Source organism: Miscanthus floridulus, chromosome 2 (assembly GCF_019320115.1).
Source record: "Miscanthus floridulus cultivar M001 chromosome 2, ASM1932011v1, whole genome shotgun sequence".
Lineage (NCBI taxonomy): Eukaryota > Viridiplantae > Streptophyta > Magnoliopsida > Poales > Poaceae > Miscanthus > Miscanthus floridulus.
In genome coordinates, this window is record NC_089581.1 from 116,680,016 (window position 1) to 116,702,990 (window position 22,975).

Sequence of the window (22,975 nt, forward strand, 5' to 3'; positions counted from 1 at the left end):
AAACCACATTTATATATCACAAACGACCAAATTTGTCCAAAATCCACAATATATTACAAACCACACGTTCAAAAATATATACTATTTCAAGTTCACAAGTTTAATACATAAAAACGACTCCAAAGCGGCTCACGACCATGCTCCATGGCACGTCGGAGGTGCCGGAGCCCGCTGGCTTTTCTCCTCCGGTTGCAGAACAGCTCCTGGCAAATGAGAAGCTAACATTCAATACAAGCTGCCGATGCGATTGTCTGCTTGAATTTGTGTTACGGACGTTACCAATCCAAGGATGTAGGATGCCTCGGGGTTGCCGCTCGCCGCGCACCGCCGAAGCACGGACAGGAACCTCGTCTTATCCCACCAGTGCAGCCTCCACTCTCTCTGAACGGCCATGCACCGCCCGACCTCCCTCGCCGCCGTCGCATCGCGGAACAACTTACACCTTCACACGCAGCCACGCAGGCCCACCAACTCAAGGTTAGGTCACTGTATTTCTCATGGCGATGGCGGCAGCCAAGCAGACAGAACCAAAGAGAAGATCAGAATTCAGAAATGGGATGACTTACGATCGCCTGAGGTTGACGATGTCGTTGAGGGGAGTCAAAGACCTTGTCGCGATGTTAGCCGTCACCTCCACAAGGATGTCAGAAGGGAGCCCAGCGATGTTCATGCCCAAATCTGCCAAGCTCGCGTTCGCCGTCGTCCTTTGCCTTCTTGAGGCTTCTCCTACGGCCAAACAAGCACGTGTAAGCATAGCTAATTGTAGAAAAGTCGTGGGAGGTGGAAAAGAAATTGGTCTGTGGTCTTTAGATGGTCCTGGAATCTGAGCCCAGCAATAAGCGGCAGAGGCATTAGCAGCCATACCACGAGAGGACCTAGAGAAGTTTGAGTTGTTTATTTCTCACAAACTAACAAGCTACCGCATGGATCACAAGTATCGAACTAAAGTAGTAGTACACCTAATGCCGACTTCATTGATAAGAAAGACTAGCAGTGTGTAGCTGGTGGGCAAAAACACAGAAAACCGTGCCAAGCTACCACAGAATAAGGTTTAGTACCTGTCAAGAAAGGGAAGTGAACAAAGCAGCCTATAGTTTATCCGGTGGATTGGGTTGGGACTGGGGTAGATGGCACCAGGGAGACCGAGTCTAGTTATAAAGAGTGGAAAGAGTAGCACTAGAAATATCTCTGTGCCTACCCTGCTGCTTTCTGGTGTAAATATCGTGAGTTGTACTTTTCATCACAGTAAGTCCATTTATCTGCATTTACCTGTCAACAGCTCACGTACTTGGTATGAAAGTCTAAGAAAGAAAAAATATACAAAACAAAATTACTGGCGCCTGAAATTAGGTCATTGATACTCACCGAATTCCTGATCTGGCACAACATCAATGGGGTGTGCAGCTCTGTACAACATTTATCCTTTCATTTAGTTCTACAGCGAATCTCTGTACACCAACGAGCAGGAAATGAATCGTTCAGACGCAATGAACTTAGGCTGCATGGATGGAACTTTTCTATGTACATTTTCAAAAGCGCAACCATTCACATTTCAGAATACTGCAGAGATTTAATGTCTGATGATCAACAGAGGCCTAAACCGGCAAAACTAATCTACATATAGCCTAGCATAAATTCAAATGACACGCAGAGATTTAATGCCAGATTATCAATAGAGGCCTAAACTGGTAAGACTAATCTAAATATAGCCTAGTTTCAATTCAAATGATGCTTTTTTGACACTACAGAGTGTAAAAGGGTATATCTGGTGTCTTACTCTCCAGTACTGCCAAGGTGCTACTAGCGAGCGCGGAACTGCTTAGAATTCAGGAACAACGACAGCCCCAACCAACGACACCAGATTCTCCTCCAGTTCATTCCGATTTAAAAGCATGGCCATGGGGGCAAGCACGGATCGGGGACGAAAGCGCGAGGAACATAACGAAGTGCGGTGGCCCCACCTCCCAGTCCAGCGCCCGCCAGCCGCGACGCGCTCCCCTCCGCCGCTGCGGCGCCACTGCACGCTCCTCCTCCTCCTCCTCTCCCGTCCAATTCCTACAGGAACAGAGACCGCGTCAGCGCATCCGAAGACCCCAGAGCAAGGACGGAGCGAGAAGAGCACGGGCGGGCGGGCCCACCGACCTCGCGCGGCGGCGCAGCCCCCGATCCGGCGGGATCCGTGACCACGCGCGGCCCCACGGGGTCCATCGGGGGAGCAGGCGACGGGCGGAGGCGCCGGGGGAGCGGGATCCGGGCTGCGGGCGGGCGCCGCCTAGGGTTTTGGAACGGAGCGGAGTAGAGCGGGAGGGGAGGGAGGAAGAGACGCGAAGGTCCTGCGCGGTTTTGAAATGGAGATGGGTGTAAAGATGGCAACGGGGACCCGATCCCCGATTCCCCGCGGGGAATTCCCCTATTAGGGGACGAGGATGGAGTCAAATATGTCCCCACGGGGATCTAAACGGGGAGAAAACGTCCCCCGTCGGGTTTGGCGGGGACGGGTCTGGGGGAGCATTCCCCGTCCCCGATACCCGCATCCCCGCCCCGTTTATATACAGGCTTTGCTCTCTTTCCTGATGGCCCAACCAGCCCACGAAGGCCCAATATCTTCTGAGTATATATAACAGCAATAACCCTTGTTCTACACATTTGTGATGATTAATATCCTGCTTCTTGCTATTTAGCTATTTTTGGATTGTGATTCGTGGTGTACTCTAATATTGTGTCGATGAACTCATGTGAATGATGATGAATTAACCTGAATGGTGATGAACAAATGCGAGGACGGGGATCTCCGACGGGGATTTTTTCCCTCGCGGGGGCGGGGATGGGGGAGAAATCGTCCCCGTGAGCTTTGGCGGGGACGGGGACGGGGATTTTTTCTCCCCGCGGGGATGGGGATGGGGAGGCAACCTCCGACGGGGAATTCCCCGTTGCCATCTTTAGATGGGTGGATTGGGACGGGATCGCGTGGGGGATTTATGGCTGCCGGGTTTATTTCTTTTTTGATTTTTTTTGTTGCATTTCTTTTTTGAATTTGAATTCGAGTGGAGGTGGTCGCGGCTGCGGCGGGCATGTGGGGCTCGGTTCGCTTGTGGGCGTTTAAATACGGGAGCGACTACGGATGGCAACAGGATGTATACTATTGTTGGAATGTTCTCTTTTTCGCTACGGAGAATTTATTCTGTTTTTGTCTCCGTTAACTGTCTCGGGTATAGATTCTTGTCCATCCCTGTATTCATCGGGCATCGGTCGGGTAACAGATAGCCGACGAGTACTGCATATCCACTTTTATTTTGGTCATCTTGTCATTTGACTAAATTTGAACCTTTCAAATTTTGAAATTTTAAAAAATGACAAGTTCGAACCAAAATTTGAGACCCAAAATGATTTCAACATAAAAAGTAATGAATATGTAAAAGTGATGAATATAAAAGTTGTTCAACTCATCAATATCTACAACTTTTATTTTAGTCATCTTGTCATTTGACAAAATTTGAACATTTCAAATTTGAAATTTTGAAAAACGACAAGTTCGAACCAAAATTGGAGACCCAAAATGATTTCAACATAAAAAGTGATGAATAGCAAAGTTGTTCAACGCATTAATATCTACAACTTTTATTTTAGTCATCTTGTCATTTGACAAAATTTGAACATTTCAAATTTGAATTTTTGAAAAATGACAAGTTCGAACCAAAATTTGAGACCCAAAATGATTTCAACATAAAAAGTGATGAATACCAAAGTTGTTCAACTCATTAATATCTACAACTTTTATTTTAGTCATCTTGTCATTTGACAAAATTTGAACATTTCAAATTTGAAATTTTGAAAAACGACAAGTTCGAACCAAAATTTGAGACCCAAATTGATTTTAACATAAAAAGTGATGAATACCAAAGTTGTTCAACTCATGAATACATACAACTTTTATTTTGGTCATTTCTTCATTTGACAAATTCTTAGCACACATTGTTCACTAATCTTACACATGTCTCATATAGTTTATAAAACCTTATGAGAGATGTGTTACATTTGTGAACAATGTTATTACCCCTTTGCCATATGAAGAAATGACCAATACAAAAGTTATAGATCTTTATGAGTTATTCAACTTTGGTATTTATCACTTTTTCAGCTGAAATTATTTGGGGTACCAAAATCTTGTCTGAAGTTGCATTTTTTTGAAATTCAAAATTTAAATTGTTCAAACTTTTCATATGTATATATTGACAAAGTCACAAAACCAACAAAATAAATTGATAGAGAATGATTTTAGAAAATTTTAGAAAAAAAATCATCAGATTTGGAGTTAGTATGAGAAAGAAAAACTAGTTACAAAGTTGACCCACAGATTAAAAAGAGAAAGCACACTATTCACTATGATCATGTAAGGATCATCTAGAACAGTGTGCTTTCTCTTTTTAATCTGTGGATAAACTTTGTAATTAGTTGTTCTCATTTATACTAACTCCAAATGTGATGGGTTTTTTTCTTAAAAATTTCTAAAATCATGCTTCAGCATTTAAGTTTGATCAAACTTGGATGTGACAATGTTTTACATATTTTAAATTTGAAATTTGAAATCTGACAAGTTCAAACCAAATTTTAAAACCCTAAATGATTTCAGATGTAAAAGTGATGAATACAAAAATTGTTCAACTCATCAAGGTCTACCACTTTTATTTTGGTCATCTTGTCATTTGACTAAATTTGAACATTTTAAATTTTGAAATTTTAAAAAATGACAAGTTCAAACAAAATTTTGAGACCTAAAATGATTTCAACATAAAAAGTGATGAATATGTAAAAGTGATGAATACAAAAGTTGTTCAACTCATCAATATCTATAACTTTTATTTTGGTCATCTTGTCATTTGATAAAATTTGAACATTTCAAATTTGAAATTTAAAAAAATGACAAGTTCGAAACCGAAATTTGAGACCCAAAATGATTTCAACATAAAAAGTGATGAATACCAAAGTTGTTCAACTCATTAATATCTACAACTTTTATTTTAGTCATCTTGTCATTTGACAAAATTTGAACCTTTTAAATTTGAAATTTTGAAAAACGACAAGTTCGAACCAAAATTTGAGACCCAAATTGATTTCAACATAAAAAGTGATGAATACCAAAGTTGTTTAACTCATTAATATCTACAACTTTTATTTTAGTCATCTTGTCATTTGACAAAATGTGAACCTTTCAAATTTGAAATTTTGAAAAACAACAAATTCGAACCAAAATTTGAGACCCAAATTGATTTCAACATAAAAAGTGATGAATATCAAAGTTGTTCAACTCATGAATATATATACAACTTTTATTTCAGTCATTTCTTCATTTGATAAATTCTTAGCACACATTGTTCACTAATTTTACACATGTCTCATATAGTTTATAAAACCTTATAAGAGATGTATCACATTTGTGAACAATGTCATTACCACTTTGTCATATGAAGAAATGACCAATACAAAAGTTGTAGATCTTGATGAGTTATTCAACTTTGGTATTTATCACTTTTTCAGCTGAAATCATTTGGGGTACCAAAATCTTGTCTGAAGTTGTATTTTTTTGAAATTCAAAATTTAAATTGCTCAAACTTTTCATATGTATATATTAACAAAACCAACAAAATAAATTGATAGAGAATGATTTTAGAAAATTTTAGTAAAAAATCATTAAATTTGGAGTTAGTATGAGAAAGAAAAACTAGTTACAAAGTTGACCCACAGATTAAAAAGAGAAATCACACTGTTCACTATGATTAAGGATCATTTAGAACAGTGTGATTTCTCTTTTCAATCTATGGGTAAACTTTGTAACTAGTTGTTCTCCCTCATACTAACTCCAAATGTGATGGTTTTTTTTCTAAAAATTTCTAAAATCATGCTTCAGCATTCAAGTTTGATCAAACTTGGATGTGACAATGTTTTACATATTTTAAAATTTGAAATTTAAAATTTGACAAGTTCAAACCAAAATTTAAAACCCTAAATGAGAGGGAAACAGAGTGAGTTTTTTTAGCTGAGCTTCAGTTTCTGAAAGGGCCAAATAATATAGATATGGCCGGTCAGGTTATTATCAAAAGTAAGATAAGGCGAGGTAGATGTCTGGGTTTTAGGCATTCGACGTCACAACTTGTTCGAAACCTTCTCAATTTTTTATCATAGCATCTACATGCGATAACATGATGCCCCGACAAGTTTCGTGATTTTCGGACTTTGTTCGGATTTTATATGATTTAAATACACTTTTCCCACAAGTAGTTCGTCATGTTACGTCAACAAGATGCTCGATATTTCATGCGAGTTCCTGGATAAGGCCTCAACATACACCAAATATCATTAATATAGTTTTTTGAATCACCAAATTCCATTATTTTATGCACCTATAATTCAAATTCGAAGTATGCAAAAAAATTTAACGAAACGAAAAAAAAATAACGAAATATAACAAAAAAAGTCAAAATTGTCCGAAATTTGAACAAGGAGTTTTAAATAATGTGGGAAGGCCTCACAAAAAAAATGAGGCAAAAAAACAAAAAAACAAAAATTCTTCCCCGAGTGCCTTCCCTGGCACTCAGGGAAGGTAGCCTCTTCCCCGAGTGCCCTGTTCTGGCACTCGGGAAAGGGTCTCTTCCCCGAGTGTCAGGGAAGGCACTCAGGCACTCGGGGAAGAATTTTTTTTTAAGTTTTAACGGCGTGGGCGGGGTGGACCGTCAAGTAACATGTTTCTTTGCCGAGCGTCGATCTTCCCCGAATGTTGCACTCGGGAAAGAGGGCCTTTGCCGAGTGCTGCTCTTTACCGAGTGCCAGGATCTCTGCGGCACTTGGGAATGCCCGATTTTTGGCACTCGGGGAAGCCAGCGATACTCGGGGAATTTTGCCTCTCCCGTAGTGATAGGAGTATGCATTAACATGATTGATGTTGTGTGTGTAGACATGAGAAAATAAAGCAAATTACGGAAATTCTGTTCTGAATATCATCTTACGATACTGAAGCCCAAAAGCTGCTTGCATGCTGTGCGTGGCAAGAAAAAAAAAAGCTGTAGTCCTTCCATTACTAAACATGTTTCTCTCCTGTACCTTTTCCTTTGCCGCCCTTGCTTTACATGTGCAAAAACTATGTGTTTTAAGCCCAATAATCTGTCTTCGTTTAGATGCCTGCCTTCCTGTCCCCACTTTTTTCTCCTTCTTTACCTGCAGATTTGTGCGCAAAGTAAATGCTATGACGATCGGTGCATGGTTCGTGTCTTTGAGCGTTATCATTGCAGGTATTGGGTGTCCAGAACTGATAACATATAGTATGTGCATCGTTATATATATTATTATCCTCAAATTAATCAAAACATATGTGCGCCTCGATCTATGAGCCTCAAGAAGGTCAGCTGAGATCTATCAGCCTCAAGAAGCTCAAAAGGCCCCCTTGAGATCTTACTGTACTTGCTGCTAGCTGAAACATAGTATTTATGTTCATGCGTGTCTGATACTATGACGATACTATATATGATCATCAGACATCAGTACAACATCTATGCAATTAATCATATCAAGCCGCAGATTTGTCATTAGAAGGTAGCTCTTCAGACTGCAGAAAATTGCATGGACATGTATATACAGTTAAGCACTGTTTGTTTCATCTGCACATTTTGTCCCATCAAATTAAATCATCATCAGAGCTTCAGCTGGTGTGCCAATGCAATAATATCATATGCTCGTACGCGCACTCCGGCCGGTCCCCCACGGAATCTGCTGCTCTTATTGGACTGTGCGAGGCCAGCCGGTTAGTAGCGTTATGAAAATGCATGCATGCCACATGATCTTATCTCCACGGACCAGATGATTTGTATAAAAAGAGCTCTGTTGTCTATCTTTAATCCCTGGGACCTCTATGACGACCCACTTGTGCAAATCACGCGCCCATGCTCCATCTGCTAGGTCTCTGCACCGATCAAAGTATCTTAAGTCCTCGACCAATCAGAATGAAGCAAGCTATATCACTGTGTGAGGGATCTCTATCAGTGGATCAGTGTGCATGCATCTAGAGATCCATTTGGTTTGCAAGTGCCCAAAGCGTCAAGCAATTTGCTTGTACCCCCCCCCCCCCCCCCCCCCCCCCCCTTTATGAGCAAAAAGACCAAGGAGCATCCACATACGTACGTTCTGTGTCCTCTGATCTCAACCATCTCGATTGTAATCGCAGATCAAGTTGACGGAGTACTTTCAAGTTTCAACTGTCGGATATATTTATCTCTCCATTTGTTTCATAAGGCGTATTAGAAACACTTTCAAGGTATATTTTGCCCATTATTTTTTCTTACAATATATTTATCGTCAGTTACTACAAAATCTGTCTTTCTAAAGACACCATGTGAAATAGGAATCCATTAATGCATCTTTTTGCGCTAATAAACATGCATATACTTTTGTTTATTCAAAAATGGTATCGTATGAAGAGAGTATATTGATTGGAATAAGTGTGCCTGATTTTCCATTAGGTGAAAACCTGACACATGATCTGGTTTTTTTATCATAAAAACCTGAACCCCACAATTATAGCATCACGTTTCCTCTAGTTATCAACCATGAGCTGTCCGGTTAATTAACCTCGCCATGAATGCTAATCCATGACTACAAATAGAAGAATACAAGAAAAGGACAACTGAAATTTGCTAAAGAATAATTAAGCACTCGAAGTTAGGGTCTATGATCCTAAACTAATGAACGACAATAGTTCAATGGCAGATTGATCTAAGCAAACCTCAAATCCTATCTTGGATGATATGTGGTAAATTAATATATAGTATTAGGGGAGGCCAGACCCCATATATGCGTCCCTGCTAATGGACTCAAACACACCTAATGGTCAAAACTACGGCGACACAATACCCTGATTGATCTTGTATGCCCACTTGTTTCAACGATTCCTATTAACTTGTGTATGTAGCCGTCGGGATGCCACCGTCATGCCCGCCTCACCCTCCACCAGACAGTAGGCCATCAGTCAAGGCACCGCCTTTGCTCCCGCCACGCCCTCGGTCGGATAGCCACCATGGGCATTGCCTGCTACGCCTGCCACGCCCTCGGCCAGTAGCCACCAAGGCCCTACCGTTGTGCCTGCTACAGGCCAAGCTACTGCAGCGCCATCTAGAGAGAGTCGAGGGACAAGAAAGAAGAGAGAGAGTGTGTGTGAGAAACCGTGACTAAAAAATGAGGAGAGAGAGAGAGAGAATGTCGGACGATTCAAACCCTAAGGGCCTGCTTATATACATGACCACAATGATAGGCAAGTGGGTTTCGGGTTTGTTTTCTAAGTCAGCCCTCTTTATGGGGCCCAACTCTAAAAATATGTTTTATTTTTAGAGACGGGCCTCTTTACAAGTCTACCTGTGTAAATAGATTTATAGAAATATTGTTTTCGTGTAAATAGACCGACTTACTTGTGAAGTTCGCTAGGTACTTTTGGAGATACAAGGATAATCCTCTCTCGCGTTACATAATGAGGTTATCTTCTAAAATCGATTTTATATTAGTGTGCTAGTAAAAAATCTTACGTGGCACTCGTTACATGCATACACTACTAGAGAACAGACTTTAGAACGATGTCCCAAATTAACATTAGCCTCGACATTTTTTTGCCCCCGGGACTAAAGGATCCTTTAGTCCCGGTTGGTAATACCAACCAGGACTAAAGGTCCCTGCCCAACGGTCGTCCGCGGGGTAGGGATCTTTAGTCCCGGCTGGTATTACCAACCGGGACTAAAGGTTTACCTTTAGTCCCGGTTCGTAATACCAACCGGGACTAAAACTTTTAGTCTCGGTTTGGGTAATTTTCCGGGAATAAAGATTAATCTTTAGTCCCGGTTTGGACCCCTAACCGGGACTAATTATCCCGGCCTACAATCCAGCTCATTTCTTCCTCCCCGAGCCCGAGCCATTCCATTCGAACTCACTGCCTCTGTTCTTCAGCTTGCTGTTGTTCTTGCTCTCTCCCCCTCCATTGGTGTTGCTCTTTGATTTTGGAGGTAACAAACTTAATCATCTTATGTTTTATCAGTAGCTTATCTCATTTTGCGATGTAGATGCATGTGTAACTTTATATGTGGGACTTTATTATGATTTTATATGTCATTTTTAGCTCAAAATCACATGATGATTTGCATATATGTTTGGATAAACAAAAGTTAAATTAGTTCATCAAAATCACGCCTCGCTCGTCCTCGCTGGAGCACGCGCCATCCTTGTCCCCGGTGGCTTACGTGATCTTAGAATTAATTTTTCCATGAAATGAAAAACTTAGAAAATAGTTAGAAAATTGTAGAAAATCCGTACTAGTTGAACTTGCGGACCGTGTTCAGCTTGGCAAGCATGTTCTCTGCCGAGCGGTAACAGACGTCAAGGAGGAGTTTTGATTCTACGAGGGAGAGCAGCAACGGTCGTAGAAGACCGTGTTCCCTTTCTCATAGAATCGGAGCTCTTCCTTAGCAAGTACGGTGCCGTCCGGTGGAGAAATGCTCGCCGAGATGATCACGTAAGCAAGGTCAACTAGTACGGATGGTTATTTATTAAAATATGTTTTTGAGCTATAATTTGATGGATATTTGATAACTTCGGACCTACAAATGTCATCTACAAATGTTACTATCCTCGGCAACCTAAACGCCCACGAGCTCGCCGATGTCGAGCAGGTCACTTAGAATTATTTTTTTTTCATGAAATGAAATACTTAGAAATCATGCCTTTTATTTTTTAGAATTAAATTTTCCATGAAATGAAAAACTTAGAAAATAGTTAGAAAATTGTAGAAAATTCGTACTAGTTGAACTTACGGACCGTGTTCAGGTCGGCGAGCATGTTCTCTGCCGAGCGGTAACGGACATCAAGGAGGAGCTTTGATTCTACGAGGGAGAGCGGCAACTGTCGTGGAAGACCGTGTTCCCTTTCTCGTAGAATCGGAGCTCTTCCTTGGCCAAGTACGGTGGAGAAATGCTGGCCGAGATGATCACGTAAGCAAGGTCAACTAGTACGGATGGTTATTTATTGAAACATGTGAAATCCGTACTAGTTTTATTTAAATATATCATTTTAGAAAATATGAAATTTACACTAGTTTGCAAAAATAAGTATAGAAAGTAGATGACAACTGGTACCGGATCATCGGCCTCTCGTTCGGTTGCGAAACGACTGAGGCCAGAACTCCCTCTCATTATCTGCGGCAAGTGTAAGCAGAAGATTGTGATGAAGTACCGAGTCAAGAGACAGGAACCCAACAAGGGTCGTGTTTTCTACAAGTGCCCGGATCGCGATGTGAGTTTCTTACGCATTTTATCTGTATGGCTAATTGACCTGCTTTTCTTGAATATTTTTGACTAAATAATTTTTGGCTTTAATTACAGTGGGAGGGCAATGGATGCGATAGTTGGTACTGGGAGGAAGATTATGCTACATACGTGCAGAATTTGGGTGCGCTTGAGGTAGCGGCTGCTGCTGATGAGGCAGTGAGCCAGCAGGAGAAGCTTATTGATATGCAATAGAAGAATGATTTGTCTGTTTTAGTTGCGTACGATCACGAAATAATTATGTTACTGAAGTGCATTGTAGTTTCAGTTTGTTTAGTGATAGTTGGGATTGCTTACGTTGTAGCCAGACTTAGTTAATTAATCAACCATGTGTGTGTCATTTATGTTGTGTAATAAAATACTAAATTATGTTCAAAGTTTTCATAATTTGTCGTGTAATACAGATTATGTCACGCCATTGAATGTACACTGCCGATCGCCGCTCCCAAGACTTTATTGAGGGCTTGCACTATTTCTTAGGTGTGGCCGAGGCAAATAAGCGGGATGGTTTCATGTGCTGTCCATGTGCCCTATGTAAGAATTTAAAGGAATATTCAAGGTCAATGAGTCTTCATTCACATTTGCTTAAGTCAGGTTTCATGTTAAACTATATATGTTGGACTAAGCATGGAGAAAGCGAGATCATGATGGAAGAAGGTGAAGGGGAAGATTTAGACATTGATGACATTATTGCTCAGTATGGTGCCTTTGATGATACTACAATGGGGGGAGATGAAGAAGAGGTAGCGGTAGAAGATGATCTCGGTGATGCTCTTGGCGATGCCATTCGTGATGCACAACAAGAATGGGAAAGTGAAAAAGAGAAAGTTAAGTTCGAGCGCATGCTTGAGGATCATAGGAAGTTGCTATACCCGACGGCCGAAGAGGGGCAAAAAAAGCTGGGTACAACACTGGAATTGCTACAGTGGAAGGCAAAGAATGGTATATCCGACAAGGCATTTGGGAATTTATTGAACCTTATAAAAAGATGCTTCCAAAGCCAAATGAATTGCCCACCACTACGTACGAAGCAAAAAAGGTTGTCTGCCCATTGGGATTAAAATTCCAGAAGATACATGCATGTCCTAATGACTGCATCCTCTACCATGGCAATGAATACGAGAATTTAGATGAATGCCCAGTATGTAAAGCATCGCGGTATAAGATCAGGCGCGATGATCCTAGTGACGTCGAGGGTGAACAACGTCCTAGAAAGAAAATCCCTACTAAGGTTATGTGGTATGCTCCTATAATACCACGCTTAAAACGTTTGTTCAGAAATAAAGACCATGCAAAGTTGTTGCGGTGGTATAAAGAAGATCGTAAGGTAGACAATATGCTGAGACACCCAGCTGATGGGTCCCAGTAGAGAGCGATAGACAGGGAATTTCCAGAGTTTGCAAATGAGGCTAGAAACTTAAGGTTCGCCTTAAGTACAGATGGTATGAATCCTTTTGGAGAGCAGAGCACTAGTCATAGCACTTGGCCAGTTACTCTATGTATCTACAACCTTCCTCCATGGTTATGTATGAAGCGGAAGTTCATTATGATGCCGATCCTCATCCAAGGTCCGAGGCAACCTGGCAACGATATTGATGTCTATCTGAAGCCATTAGTTGAAGAACTTCTAGTTTTATGGAACAAACCAGGTGTACGTGTCTGGGATGAGTACAAACAAGAACACTTTGACCTACGAGCAATGTTGTTCGTAACAATCAATGATTGGCCTGCTTTAAGTAATCTTTCAGGTCAGACAAACAAAGGATATAATGCATGCACACATTGTTTTGATGACCTTGACAGTATATATTTGAAAAGATGTCGAAAGGTCGTGTACCTTGGCCATCGTCGATTCCTTCCGTTGAATCACCAAGTAAGAAAGAAAGGGAAGCATTTTAAAGGTAAGCCAGACCATCGGAAGAAGCCTCATAACCGAACCGGGGAAGATGTACTCGCAATGGTCAAGGATGTGAAAGTAGTATTTGGAAAGGGACAAGGCAGTGAATCTGTTCCCAAAGATGCTAAGGGACACGCACCCATGTGGAAGAAGAAGTCCATCTTTTGGGAGCTACCCTATTGGCAAGTCCTAGAGGTCTGCAACGCAATCGACGTGATGCACCTAACAAAGAATCTTTGTGTGAACCTGTTAGGATTCATGGGTGTGTACGGGAAGCCAAAGGATTCACTTGAAGCATGCCAGGACTTGCAGGGCATGAAAGAACGAGACAATCTTCATCCAGAGAAGACAGATGATGGACGTCATTACTTAAGTCCTGCTAGCTACACGCTTAGCAAAGAAGAGAGGGACAGCATGTTCGAATGTCTAAGCAGCATCAAGGTCCCATCGGGATTCTCCTCCAATATAAAGGGTATAATAAATATGCCAGATAAGAAATTCCTAAACTTAAAGTCCCATGACTGCCACGTGCTTATGACGCAATTGCTTCCAGTTGCTTTAAGAGGAATTCTACCTCCATATGTACGTCTAGCCACCGTGAAGCTATGTGCATTCCTCAATGCAATTTCTCAGAAGGCAATCAATCCAATGGAACTAGCTACTCTATAGAATGATGTGGTTCAATGTCTTGTCAGCTTTGAGTTGGTGTTCCCTCCATCCTTCTTTAATATCATGACACACATCCTAGTTCATTTGGTGAAGGAGATTAGTATTCTTGGACCTGTGTTCTTACATAACATGTTCCCCTTCGAGAGGTTTATGGGAGTCTTGAAGAAATATGTGAAAGTCCATTCTAAGCCTGAAGGAAGCATCACCCAGGGCTATGGAACAGAGGAGGTCATTGAGTTCTGTGTTGACTTTATTCCTGATCTTGCCCCGATTGGTGTTCCCGAATCACGACACGAGGGGCGACTCAGTGGTAAAGGAACTTTAGGGAAGAAAACATATATCGGCATGGAAGATGGTTATTTCAATAAAGCACACTACACAGTTCTTCAGAACTCGTCATTGGTGCATCCGTACATCGAGATACATAAGGAGTTCTTACGATCCAAATTTCCAGGGAAGACTGAAGCTTGGATTAGGCGTCAGCACATGGAAAGTTTCAGTGGTTGGTTGCGAAAAGAATGTCAAGGCGATGACAATATTGATGAGCAACTGTATTTGTTGGCTAGGTAGCCATCGTGGCATATCCTCACGTACCAAGGGTATGAGATAAATGGGAATACATTTTACACAGTTGCCCAAGATAAAAGGAGCACCAATCAAAATAGTGGTGTTCGCATAGATGGAACAGATCCAAATGGGAATATACAAACATATTATGGCCGCATAGAAGAGATATGGGAACTAGACTACGCACCTAATTTTAAAGTCCCTTTGTTCCGGTGCCAATGGGTAAAGCTGACCGGAGGAGGGGTAACAGTCGACAAAGAGTATGGAATGATAACAGTGGACCTCAACAATATTGGGTACAAAGAGGAACCATTCGTCCTTGCTACCGATGTGAGTCAGGTGTTCTATGTGAAAGACATGTCTACAAAATCAAAGAGAGGAAAAAACGAAGACATCAACTCAATGATCAATGAGCCAAAGCGCCACATAATTCTTTCTGGGAAAATAAATATAGTAGGAATTGAAGACAAGTCAGACATGTTAGAAGATTACGAAAGAAATATCCAAATTCCACCCTTCATAGTAAAGAAAGATCCAAGCATCATGTTAAATGATGAAGACACTCCATGGTTACGACAAGATCATAACTAAGGGTCATACGTCAAGAAGAAATTCACTGTTGTGCCCGCATGATACAACGATGCATGTTTAATATATTATGTTTTAGAGACGGATATTATATAATATGTTATGACTTCACAATTGTAGATCTTGCTGAGATGATCAAACTTGGTATTCAGAGTTTTTTCATCTGAGGTCATTTAGTGTCTCATTTGAGCAAGTTTGACCAAGTCAAATTTGGTCAAATAAAAAACAATACTTTGACTCTAGTATTATGAACTCTAAATGACTTCAAATTGAAAAGTTTTGAATACCAAGTTTGTTAAACTCAAAAAGATCTACAATTGTTGTTTTGGTCAACTTTCCATTTGAGAAAGTTTGGACGGTTCAAATTTGTGATTTTTAATTTTCGACGCCTACAAACTAGTTTTTGGGACCCTAGATTGTCTCAAATTGAAAAGTTTTGAATACCGAGTTTGTTAAGATCATCAATATATACAATTCTTATATAGGCCATTTTTTCATTTGAGAAAGCTTGAACAAAATGTAGTTCAAATTTCACAAGTGTGTGACATAGTTTTAGAAAGTATATATGAGATTCAAGAAGTTGTGACTAGTGTTTGATAAAAATTTCTCAAATGGGAAAATGAGCTATGTAACAATTGTAGATCTTTCTGAGATGATCAAACTTGGTATTCAGAGTTTTTTCATCTGAGGTCATTTAGTGTCTCATTTGAGCGAGTTTGACCAAGTCAAATTTGGTCAAATAAAAAAACAACACTTTGACTCTAGTATTATGAACTCTAAATGACTTCAAATTGAAAAGTTTTGAATACCGAGTTTGTTAAACTCAAAAAGATCTACAATTTTTGTTTTGGTCAACTTTCCATTTGAGAAAGTTTGGACGGTTCAAATTTATGATTTTTAAATTTCGACGCCTACAAACTAGTTTTCGGGACCCTAGATTGTCTCAAATTGAAAAGTTTTGAATACCGAGTTTGTTAAGCTCATCAATATATACAATCCTTATATAGGCCATTTTTTCATTTGAGAAAGCTGTAGAACAAAAAATACTATATTTTCTCTATTTTTATAGGTTCAACAAAAAATTCCTGTCAATTTTGGTCAAAAACCGAGAAAAAATTGAAACATTGACGTTACAATAATGTGATAATAAATTTCCTATCGAATAATATTAGTTTTATTAATTTTAAGTTAGAAATATATTTTTGCATTAACAAAATACTTAGTATTAGTAACATTTATATTCTATATTCATAAAAGAAATTAAAAACTTTAGGTTACAAAATTTTCCTATTTACAATAAATAATTAGTTAATTAATAGTATTTTTTAAAATAAATATTGCAAAGTATTGATGTTGCTATGGAATTAATCGACTAACCTAGTATTAAACAAAAACAAAATCCCAGGCCTTTCCAATTACGCTGGCTGGTTGGCAAATTTTTCAGGGCTTCAGTCCCGGCCCAGACCAAGAACCGGGACTAAAGGGTGGGCGGCAATTTCGGTGTGTGCCAAAAAATACCTTTAGTCCCGGCTGGTAACACGAGCTGGAACTAAAGGCCATTTAGTCCCGGCTGGTAAGACCAACCGGGACTAAAGGGTTGGACCTTTAGTCTCGGTTGGTATTACCAGCCGGGACTAAATGTCCTTTAGTCCCGGCTGGTGTTACTAGCCGGGACTAAAGGGTCGTAGGCTATATATATCGAACGTCTGTTCTGTTCATCTTCGATCTCGCCTCCGTCGCTCAGTCGCCCGTCTGGCCGTGCCATCCGCCGTCGTCGAGCTCGCGTCTCTGCCGCGCCGCCGTCGTCGTCTACCCCCGCCCGGCCGCGCCATTCTCTAGGCCCGCATCGCCGCATCCCGTCTCCGCCGCCGCACCCGACCCCACCATCCGTCGCCGACGCTCTTCCCGCGCGCCCACGCCGTACGGCCTCCGTCGTCGAACTCGATATGATCTGCTGCTCTCGATCGGCCATGTTTTTTAGATTTTTTTTACAAAGTCTCGGCTGTATGTTAGATTAAAATAAGTACATGTAGTTTATTGTTAGTTTTTTAGTTATTTTTAGATAGTTTTTGATATATTAGATTTAAATGTATTAAAATTTAATTAGTATTTTATTTAGATAGTTTTTTTATTATAGTTTTTGATATATGTTAGATTAAAATGTATTATCTTACTAGTTTATCTAATTTCATGTTAGATTTATTTAATTGGATTTAGTAATTATATATTCTATCTCTCTATATATATTATATTTAGAGAGAGATTCTATATGTATACATATGTACTTAATTATTTCTATATGTATATATACATGTACTTATTTTCATGTGTTGAGAGAGAGAGAAAATTGTATCTAGAGAGACATTCTATGTGTATCACATGCATATCTAGAGATATAGACATATACACTTATTTCTATGTGTTGAGAGAGAGAGAAAATATATTGTATTATTCTATGTGTATATATATACATGTACTTATTTCCATGTTGATGAAATATTATGTGTTATTATATTTAATTGGATTTAGTAATTCTATATGTGTTATCACATGTACTTATGTTATGTACCATAGTAATTCTATCCATGTGTTATCTTGAAGATACAAATGGCTGCTCCGAATGATAACTTGAGTGATGATATAATGGCGGATATTATCAACGCCAGCACCAATGTGGATGTAGATGACACGAGTCAGTACTTTGCTGATTATGAGGATATCCTGAATATGCCGGTGGTTGAAGATCAACAAATTGTCGCGCAAGAAAATACTGGCGAGGTATATTCGATTATCTATCATCTCTTATAGATTCATGCGTACGTATATTTGTTGTTAATCGTTGTGTTTCTACTCATGTAGCCGATCTCTGGATCTACATCAACCACCGACAAAAGTAGGAAAGTCCGAGGGCCAAAAAAAAGCCATTAGAGGGCCGTTTCATAATATCAGAATTCGACACCGACACCGGCAAACCATTGGGACCATATGCTCAGACATATGTCAATCAATGTGGGTTCGTTGTAAGGGATAGGATCCCAGTTAGTGCTCGTGAATGAAAGCAGAAGATATCCACTCCTAATGTTAGTTTTGTATCTGATCGTGACAAGAACCTAGCTTGGAGAGATATCACTCAGCATTTCACATTACAAGCAGATGATGCTTTGAAGGAGCTAGTGAGGGATTGGACAATGAAGAAGATGGCAACATTGTTCCAGAGTTGGAAGAAGACATTGTATAAAAAGTTTATCTTGAAGAATGCTATGCCAAATTTCAATGCTAAGGCGTTTGTCAAGTTGGAGTCCCATTGGGATGCCTTCGTAGAATACAAGACATTCCAAGACAGTGAGAAACGTGTGATGAGGAATCAGCAGAATGCCCGATAGAAGCAATACCATCATCGCATGGGATCAGGTGGTTATAAGAGTGCTATTCCCAAGTGGCAGAACCTAGAAGCAGAGATTACTGCCAAGGGAATTATACCTGAAATAATAGAGAAGAACTGGCCTCAATGCGCGAAGAATTGGTTCTACGCTCATGGGGGAAGCCTAGACCTAGACACTAGCAAGCTAATTTTCAGCCAAAAAATTGAGAGAGCAACACAAAGACTAGCTCGTGCTAGGGAAGAAGCTGATAGTGGTGTTTTCAAGCTCAACAGAGAGAAGGATGAATTGACATATGCACTAGAGAATCCCGAACACGGTGGTCGAACAAGAGGCTATGGGGCGGTTCTGTGGCTACACGCATTCCCAGCAGACAAGGATACCTACAGAAGCCACCAAAGAAAGAAGGATGAGGAGGCAGAACGAATCCATGCATTGGAGCAATTTGTTGACGAGTCACGACAAGCATTGCTTGAATCACGTGAACGAGAAAAATCTCTTGAGGCAAGAATATAGGAGGAGATCAAGAGGCAAGTGCAGCTAGCAATGAGTCAAATGCAATCGCAATCAACGCCAGGAGTCACCATTAGCCCCGTTGGTCAGATGAAAAGCAGTTGTGCTTCTACGGAGCTGCCAGTTATTCAAGACGACGCTGGGTTGCGCTTCCCTATTGATGACATTACCGAGCCTCTAACAACATGTGAGCTACACATTCCAGATGGTAATAATGCATCAATCATAGTGGCTGTCGGGGTTGTATCTCCAATAGACTGAACGAAGACACCAAGAATCCATGGGTCAGTTATTCAACCTAGATATGCTAGCATCTCAGTCGATAGAGTGCTCAAAGGTTACAGCAATGTTCCTCTTGACATTGAAGGCGGTGATGGGGAGAAGACACTAGGAGAAGCAGAAAAGACATTTATTCAATGGCGCAAACGCTTCATCATCATTCCTGGGGCGCCACCGCTTCCCCTACCTCACCCTAGGTACGAATGAAAGTGAATGAAATATTATTTTCCATTAATTTTCTATTGGCTTAAAAAATAATTGACACACAACTTGTTTTTGTAGCAGGGTCTCCCCCCAGCCTAGCCTAATCATTCATTCCCCATCTCATCACAGCATCGCGGGGGGCGAGACGACTTCATCCCCATGGCGATCGCCAACTCCTACACCGGCTCCATCGCCTCCACGACGATCTCCAACTCCTACACCAGCCCCACCGCCTCCACAACGATCTCCAACGCCTCCACGCCGGTCTCCACCAACACCGGCCACATCGCCTCCACGCCGGTCTCCAACACCGCCCCCACCCCCTCCACAGCGACGCACTACAAAGACGTCTAAGGTCCCGGCGGCAAAGAAGACCCCGAGAAAAAGAGTTATTTCTCAAGAAATACTTTCTAAAAAAACTGATGAGCAAATAGCAGCTGAAGAAGACAAAAAAGTGAAAGATTTTTTTATAGATACCAAAAAGAAGAGTCAAGCGAAGCTTAAGGAGAAGCCGTACTTTTACCTACCACGAGAGGTGCTGAGGCAGAAGGTCAATGCTCACAAGAAAAAGATGATTGAACTTCGTAAGCCTTCGCCACTATCAGACTATGACCGCTCCCTCGTGAAGTCACATGATGCAGATAAGAAAAGGAAAAGAGCATCAGGGAAGGATGTCCCACAGCTCGGACAACAGAAGCAACCAATGCAAAATCTTGTTGTTGCTAATCAATATGGTTTCAACATAGAAGTCTATCGACCAGACAACTTTGGAGAAGTGTCGGTTCAAGCCCTTAATGCTTTTTTTCAAGATACTGGTTTAACCTTGGATCAATTGACGGGCAAAGCTCCAATCCAGAACCTGGAAGTTGATACCTGGAAGACTTATAAATATGGCAAAAGTCTGTACAACCCTGCGGCTCTGAATGAATTGGGTACGCAAATGTACTTGCTCAACAAGTGGTACATGCAGGCGTGTGGCAGGGGTGAGCAGTGGATCTTTGTCAGATTTAGAGACCATCATTACTTCCGTGGCGATGACATCTTACATATTAGTTTCGAAGAATTGCATCAACTATACCACATGGACGCTCTAGACAAATCAATCATTAGCTCCTTTTGTTTGTAAGTGATTCTTACTTTTATTTAATAAACTCACTTTCATGCGTACGTGTATATAATTATCCTCACATGTAACTTATATTTATATACAGATTCCAGATGTCAGAGCTTCAAAGAATACAAGACACCAGTGTTGGCTTCATTGATCCTTATATCGTATTCAAAACCGGTATTATTGTCAAGGAGCGATGGGTATCTGAAGCACAGAAGAATATCATGATGTTCTTTGTGAAGCAGCACGACAAGACAACAATACTTTTCCCGTACAACTTTGAGTAAGTGTTAATAATAATGTAGTCTACACATTTTATGTAATATCAATACAACTTATATGCATGTACGTGTGTGTATAAACCAATGCAGTTTTCACTGGATACTCATTGTTATTGAGTTAAACTCAAGTCGGTTACTAATCTTTGACTCGTTGAGAAAAGAACGGGCACTATACCAAGATATGATAGACATTATCCAGGGGTAATTTCGATCTCTCGCGCACAACTATTATTGAATAGACTTTGCCATAATTTATTAACGATCGTACATTATTGGTCGCACAGGGTTTGGAAAGAGTTTATTCGGCAACATCGCAAGGATTGCAAGGCACCACTTAATGTAGTTGAAATACCAATAAGTTGTACTATATACACTTCCCCACGTGTTTAATTACTATATCGTACTTCAATTTACGTGTGAGATGATGAGAATAATCTTCTTCTCGTACAGTGGTGTTTACGGCAGGAACCAGGTAATAACTTGTGTGGATACTACGTTTGTGAATTTATCACTACGCACATAAGAAGAACTCCTGAAGATGTCCTCAGAGTACGTATATATCAATTTTTATTTATTTTTAAATGAATATATATACATATATGTGTATTAATACTTTTCCTTTTATTTCAAATGCAAGACTGAATGGTTGAAACGAAGGGTCATGCAAAAAGACCATCTGAAAGCAATTCAAGAGTCAATAGCAGGATATCTTCTAGAAAAAGTGCTAAATCCCAACGGCGAGTTCTACTTTGATCTTAAGGAATAAATGATGTAAATTAAATATTTATTGATATCGTTATTTTCGAGAACAAGATTATGAAAGTGTTGTATATATACATATATATATATATATCTATAATATATATAGTTTCATACTTTATTCGAATATAATAATGCTCAAGATGAGAATTAGATGTAATTATACGCATGCGTGTATTTATATTAGCAGCGTAGAATACGTACATAAAAACATATTATATATTAAACAAATACGTGTAACTGAACTGAAAACAAATTAAAAAAAAGAAAAAGAAAAGGAACCTTTAGTCCCTACCAACCGGGACTAAAGGGTGAACCGTTAGTCCCGGTTGGTGTTACCAACCGGGACTAAAGGGTGCGCCAGGTTCGCTCGGCTGGAGGGCCTTTAGTCCCGATTGGTGTTACCAACCAGGACTAAAGGTCCCTCTTTAGTCCTGGCTCGATGACCCGGGACTGAAGGTTCCACCTTTAGTCCCGGGATCGTTGTCCCGGCGCGGTAACCGGGACTAAAGGCTGTTACCGCCCGGGACAACAAGTCCATTCTGTAGTAGTGATATAAAACTATGCACCAGCAGCACTACTAGTATAAGATGCAGGTTACATTTTTTAATTAGGGTATTTCTTAATTAGGGGCCGAATATTTATTATTGCATTCAGCACATGGAAATATGCGAGCGCTCACGGCAGAAAGACCTAGTCGACCAGGATCAGGTATAATACTACAAACCAAGCTAGGTCGTTGCTAAATATGGAAAAATTGTCGAACAGCACTGTCGTCATTTTGTTTGATCGATCCAAATAGACATGTCACCTGAACAGCAGCAAAGCAGTTAGATCATCTCCGAGAGCCTCTCTTAAACTCACTCTCTATCTATATCTTTATTTAGAGAGAGTCATTTGAATTTGAATAAAAATCGTTCTCTATATCTTTTCACGCTCCACTAGCTTCTCTAGGTCTTGTGCGCACTCTGGAGTAGTCTCACCTCTCTATGTTTAGCTAGTGAGAAATCTGAAATAGAGATATCTATATTTAGAGATTTAAATAAAGAATCCGCTTAAGACTATTTTCTTTCACCAAAATTTTGATTCTTACCAATTAGAAAGGATATAAAGAAGTTCTCGATGTTGCTCTAAGCCATCAACTGTATGTATCCAGTGGTGCCTCAAAGGCGGGGTTTGGTACTTTAGTATAGCTTATCTGGGTGCTTCTTGGTGGATAAGCGCTACACAAATAGGTGTACAAGCGGCCCGGTTGGTTTCGGCTTATTTTAATCATAAGTAGCTTATAAGTTGTACCAAATAGGCTTAAAGTAGCGTCAAAGAAATATGCTTAGAAATACCACAGGGTGTTATCATATACGTTGATCAATATCAAATGT

At 40.3% G+C, this 22,975-nt stretch overlaps 1 protein-coding gene across 10 annotated transcripts; it reads right to left on the minus strand.

The window, feature by feature from the left end:
• LOC136539432 (uncharacterized) lies at positions 1-2,360 on the minus strand. Of its 10 annotated transcripts, none has more exons than XR_010779661.1 (7): positions 2,143-2,360; positions 1,962-2,055; positions 1,366-1,448; positions 1,059-1,259; positions 567-726; positions 280-442; positions 1-203 (listed from the first exon to the last, which is right to left on the minus strand). XR_010779661.1 is itself a non-coding variant. In XM_066531386.1 (7 exons), exons 3-7 carry the CDS (start codon positions 1,387-1,389, stop codon positions 93-95), a joined length of 519 nt encoding a protein of 172 aa, XP_066387483.1. In that variant the 5' UTR covers positions 1,390-1,448; positions 1,962-2,055; positions 2,143-2,360; the 3' UTR covers positions 1-92. The 10 variants fall into 10 exon arrangements, 7 of the variants coding, with proteins under 7 accessions (XP_066387483.1, XP_066387485.1, XP_066387487.1 ...); XR_010779659.1 differs by having other exon boundaries at positions 1,059-1,269; XR_010779660.1 differs by having other exon boundaries at positions 1,059-1,287.
• Between the last annotated feature and the right edge of the window lie 20,615 nt (positions 2,361-22,975).

What these genes read in the sequence shown, in the direction of transcription:
- LOC136539432 (XM_066531386.1), bottom strand. Translation starts at nt 1,389, where the DNA reads ATGTTGTGCCAGATCAGGAATTCG. An exon ending in TTACACCAGAAAGCAGCAGG is followed by an intron (nt 727 to 1,198) that starts GTAGGCACAGAG and finishes GTTTGGCCGTAG; the next exon opens with GAGAAGCCTCAAGAAGGCAA. An exon ending in CATCCTACATCCTTGGATTG is followed by an intron (nt 204 to 279) that starts GTAACGTCCGTA and finishes CTCATTTGCCAG; the next exon opens with GAGCTGTTCTGCAACCGGAG.